Source organism: Hyalella azteca, unplaced genomic scaffold (assembly GCF_000764305.2).
Source record: "Hyalella azteca isolate HAZT.00-mixed unplaced genomic scaffold, Hazt_2.0.2 contig17272, whole genome shotgun sequence".
NCBI lineage: Eukaryota > Metazoa > Arthropoda > Malacostraca > Amphipoda > Hyalellidae > Hyalella > Hyalella azteca.
Window position 1 is genome coordinate 49,754 of NW_025947062.1, and position 5,446 is coordinate 55,199.

The 5,446-nt window shown below is 35.7% G+C and overlaps 1 protein-coding gene across 1 annotated transcript; it reads left to right on the plus strand.

Moving 5' to 3' along the window:
- Positions 1-1,443: 1,443 nt before the first annotated feature.
- On the plus strand, positions 1,444-5,423 carry LOC108670211 (proteasome subunit alpha type-4; the record flags this gene model as incomplete). The annotated part of the gene is given in 2 exon segments (XM_018157670.2): positions 1,444-1,576; positions 5,366-5,423. Coding segments are annotated over 2 exon segments (61 nt in total), but the record flags the coding sequence as incomplete, so codon positions are not given.
- Positions 5,424-5,446: the final 23 nt, after the last annotated feature.

Sequence of the window (5,446 nt, forward strand, 5' to 3'; positions counted from 1 at the left end):
GCTTAAATCTAGCACGAGAATAGTGATGCGTCGAAGTGAACTGGATATTTAAACTTCACGTATGAAAACAATTAGTAAACAAAAAATAAAATCAAAACATGAATGTAATAGATAGTGAGCCAGCTTGTCTTTGGTACAAAAATTCATTTACCGTTGTTCAGCTCGCCAATTTAGACAAAAAATCTACAATTTTCCCTCGTTTCGAACCTCCAACTCGCTTATGCAATCTTAGCGATTTAATCACTTGGCCACTTTGAGCTTAATCCCACACGACCTGTTAAAGGTGTAGACGTTCATTCTATGAACAGCGAGATTAGAGCAGTGAGTTGCTGGTTCAAAGCCCCAGCTAGCTGCAATAATTTCACGACGTCTAGTTTCTTCTACGTACCAAATTTGGCCGAACTGATGGCCCGAAGGCTCATAACTATCGTGGACCCTGAAATATGTGTACAGTATTTACACAAAATATTTTATGTACTTATGTAATGATAATTAAAATCATACACTTAAAATAAGAACAAATGTGAAAAAATATCATGTAAACACGAACAGAGTGCAATTGAAACTCAAGAAGCAACAATTTTATTTGCGTCGTACAATTTTCGTTTACCAAAATGCACCTTTGAACAGAAAATTTATCAAATTTTGGCCTTTTTTTTATGAGATTTTGGTCCATTTTACAAGATTTTTGGCCATTTTTATGAGATTTTAGTATCAATTGAATTTTAAATTATTTAGTATCAACTGAAAGCTCTTTCTCTAGACTATAATTCTGGACTACATCATTGTTTTGACTGCTGGTGGGAGTGGGAGATGGGTGCGACTGATACATGTATAATATATGAATGGTATAACATTGTCTAGATAATTTTGACTCTGAAGATGAGTCTCCAACATCCGAAATTTGTCCCATTAATAAAAGAAAAAATTAAATATGGAGCTGGGGGGATATTCAATCCCAGGGGGCAGTAACCACGCACATGGGGGCACTAACCCATCACATGGTGGTGCTATCCACACACCTTTGGGCACTAAACACATCTGGGGGCATTTTAAAATCTTAGTTAAGTAAGAATCCCTATGAAAATTTACTAACATTTCCTTAGTTAAACAGGGTTTTACACTTAGTAAAGCCAATCACGAGTCAGCGATGTTCAGAAATCGTGGTTTTTGATGTCGATTACCCTCAGCATTTTGGGTTGGTAGGCCGGGAGTGTTGATCTGTGTTCAGGATTTGATCTCAAGCTAGTACCTCCGCCGGCTAAACGCCTAGGATTGGGACAGAACGGTAACAACCATTGGCATTTTTTAAATCTTCAAAAGATTACGTGGCAGATGGCCGGTGCAGGCTGCTTTCAAGGTTTGTTTCTTGATTTCTCCTGCTTTCTTGATTTATTGATAAATTTAAATAAAGGTTATAATATTTATAGTTGGTGTTCCTTCCCTACGGACAGACACGTTCCGTTCCGTTCCGCGCCGCTTAGAAAATTGTTTGTCATTCATTCCGCCTGTCTCTACGGTGATTGCATACGGCAAATTTGTTTCCTGAAAAGCTTCAAATAAGTTCACAGACATGGTAATTCGAGTCATCTATTGGTTATTCTATATTATTAGCAAGTAATGAATCAAAATTTCACTTTGACTGTTTTTTTTATCTCCAAATATACTTAGGTATTTTAGTTTTACGCTTTTACCGAGTCACGTTTGGGTTTGATATTGTTTTGATTCCAGAATGTCAAACTAGGTACTAACTTCTGAGGCCTGTGCCACAGTGCCAGTGAATGGTGGCCACATGGCTTCAATTAATCATATTCATAGCCTGAAAAATTGACAAATAAACAATTTCATTTGTAATAAATGCAAACTTTGCCCAAAAATTCTAGGTATTTCTATCTTCAACATTGTAATTTGCTTATGTTATGTATTGATTGATTGATATTCTATGAAACAAGACAAGGAAATTCCTACTTTTCACTGAAATCCTAAGCTTCTAAGTATAATATTTTAGATGAAATTAGAGCTTGATTGTAAAATTCTGTTTACTAGAATGCAGGATTGGAATTTTCCTATATATTTTCTGAAATCTTGCAGTTCCGGTCAGGACTCAGGGCTGGAAAAGTCCTATTTTTTTTTCTTAAATTCACTGCTCTAATATCATATAATTTCAGTAGGCATGAAATCTTGCGGCTCTAATGTCATGTATTTTTGTTTGATTGAAAAAATTGCGGTTTGCACCCTAATGACAACAAGTCAGATGACACTTGAGTGAAGTCTGTGAAGACAAATGTTAGTGTTGAGTGACCATGGTGGCAAAGCAGAGAGTTTTTTAGAATCTCCCTCAAGTTCATTTTTGAGTCCTATAAGTAGACCAGCAAAGTATCATGGATACCAGCATTATCATACAAAAGAATTAGGCTTAAATCTTGAGTAAATGAGGAAATTAAAAATGAACTGATTCTAAAAAATCTCTGGTTTGTCACCATGGTGTTGACTGTTTTCCACTGTGCAGAGAGTGAACGAAGATTTAAAGACCTACGGCGACGCATTATCGGCAAAATTTTCGCCTTCAGAAGATCTTGCCGACACATTTAGATTGAAATTCTTGCATTTAATATATTTCTAGACGCATCTTTAAAATGGCCGGCGACGCTTTGGGTTTAAAAATCCATATATTGCCGACGCTGCATCCACCCTCTGCATAGTGGACCGTTTTTAGGGTAAAATTAGAGATTAGGGGTAATATGTGCATGGGACTTTTTAAAAAGTTCAATTCTGCTGGCTCGTAAATGGCTTTTCATGGCCAAGATCTGGAATTCACAGCTCAAAGAAAAGAAATCACGGCTCAAAGAAATAGAATTATGGATGGCAAATCCATAAAACCACAGCTTGAAAAATTTAGACGTGGCTTGCCAAGTAGATAAGTTCCATGCCTGGTTCAGGTGTGACAAATATTTAATACATTTTGAAATTTGTGGCCCAATCGTGCACTTATGTTAACAATTAGATAATAGGTAATTCTTCTGGCGGTAATCTCGTGGTTCCGGAAGTGACAAGAAAGCTCAAGTTGTGGCCCTAAAGAGAGATGTTTTTCATGCTTGAGCATGTGGGACATTCAATTTCAAGTTCAATTTCTAGTTCTATAAGTAGACCATTAAGGGGAGCGTCTGGGGTAAAATTTTGAATTTTGGCTTTTCCAGTTTTTAGTCTCATCTTAAAGCTGACATTCTGCTCTATCCAACCAGGGTGGAATTCTAGAAATGGAGGTTCACTTATAAAAAAGCTTTCCACCCAAGGTGGAATGCTTTCCTTAGATACAGTGCTCTGCCAGGTGACTGACTAATGACTATAAATGAAAAGGAGGATCAAAAGTTGACAAACTGTTTCAATTGTATAGTACCTCAGATTCGTTATAAAATTGTTTGAATGTCTCTTGTTTGACAGGTATTCTCCATTTTTCTTTTATTTAATGGATTTTTTGAAAATTTTCCTGGCTTTTTGTTTGTAATGATCAAGTTTAAGCTAAGTATTTAGTTAACTGGTACAGTAGTACATATACTATATTTGGGGGCGGGGCATATGGGCACAACCAATCACAGCTGGAAAGCATCCCCATCAACCAATCACAGCTTGAAAGCAGCCCCAGCATAAAATCACAATCCCATAAACCAATCACAGTTGAAAAGTGATAGTATATGTATAATGTACACAATAAAATGGACTGGAAGTGGAATGTTCCTGGGCTTTCCAACTCAGGTCCTGCTTTCCAATATGCTATGTGTACTGGTTAATTTAATATCCCCCTAGAATTCCACACTGTATCCAACGGTACCAAAATCATCTCTGTACGTTGATTTATGCGTTCACGACAGCTTGCAAAAGGGGAGGGGGTCGGGGGAGTTCTTTCACATTTTAGGTGGGCGATAATTCCTGGTAGCATGCATAAATAGCTAGTCCACATACGATGTGCTTCAGTAACCCGCCTGCAGTTGTACGGGAGGGGTTGCGTGTCATCGCTCCCACCATCCTTGACTGGAATCAAGCTGCAGTAACGTTTAGTTTTGTATCCTTGCTACATTACCTTTTTTGGCCGTTTTCTAATAATTTCACGTTTTCTTTCATTTTTTTCGAAAAATTCACACGAACAAAAATGTCTTAGAATTCTGTTTTACATATGTGTACCAAGTTTCAGAGTGATCCGTCTGTGAATAGCCGAGATAAATTTTACCCCAGACGCTCCCCTTAACTGATCAAATGCTCAAAGTATTATGGATACCATCATACTAGCATTATCATACATAAGATATTGATTTAAAATCTTAAGTAAATGAGGTAATTAAAAATCAACCAATTCTAAAAAATCTCCGCCTTGCCACTATGTAATAATGGCAGTACTAAATTGTGAATCTAAAATATGATATCTGGCAGAATATTTGAGAAAAGTGCAAGCAAAGATGAATGATTCACAACCCAACTAAAAAATTGGGCTGTAGATGTGGTGAATGAGATTATGAGACTAGAATGTCAATGATTGCAGTTGATTTTGCCAGTTTCTAATTTCTGTGGCCATTCCCCAAAGTGGAAAATTGAGCGGAAGCCAACTGTGAATCAGAAAAAAATACAATCTGGGCAATTTCACCCATACCTATTGACTTTTTCCAATTCTGTAAAAAATAAAGAAATACAGCCTATATTTATCCACAACTTTTGAAATTCATTCATGAAAAAAATTGTTTTCATCTTTGATTTTAAGGAACTATTCTAATGGCTTGCCAGATGTTCCTAGTTGGGGCCTTTCTTTAATTTTTTCAGTGAAAAATGAGGAAAACAAATTATATTGACTAATGCATGCAATTATTATGAGTAGGTATTGTAGAAAACTACATTTACCTACAATTTGAGAAAATTTTTTCACATATTCCAGATTTGCTGTACATGTGATCTGTGAATTTATAGTAAAAATGTACTGTTATTAAATTTTTCACTGAAAAAATTAAGAAAGGAATATTTGTATGAAAATATACAATACCAAGTAAAATTTTAAAGATATGGCTGGTAAAAAATGGATTGTTTCACAAGAAACTTTTTGCAAAAATGTGTCATTTTTCCTAAATTTTACTAAAGAAATTAGGCAAAAGCCATAGGAACCAATGAAGTTTTCCTCAAGCACTAATGTTTTTCCTCATTTATATACAAGTTGTATCTGCATAATCTAGATTCTTATCTCTAAATTACTGTTTGGAAACCACTAATTGTAAATTAGTATTTGTATATTACTGTTTGTAAATTACTGTTTGTAAATTACTATATGTAAAATTTGGCAAGAATTTTTAGTTTGAAGATTATTAAGAGTTTTATTCTGTTCCAGGCTCGTCGGTACGACTCAAAAACCACCACTTTTTCACCCGAGGGTCGCCTCTACCAGGCATGTTTTTTATATAAATACATA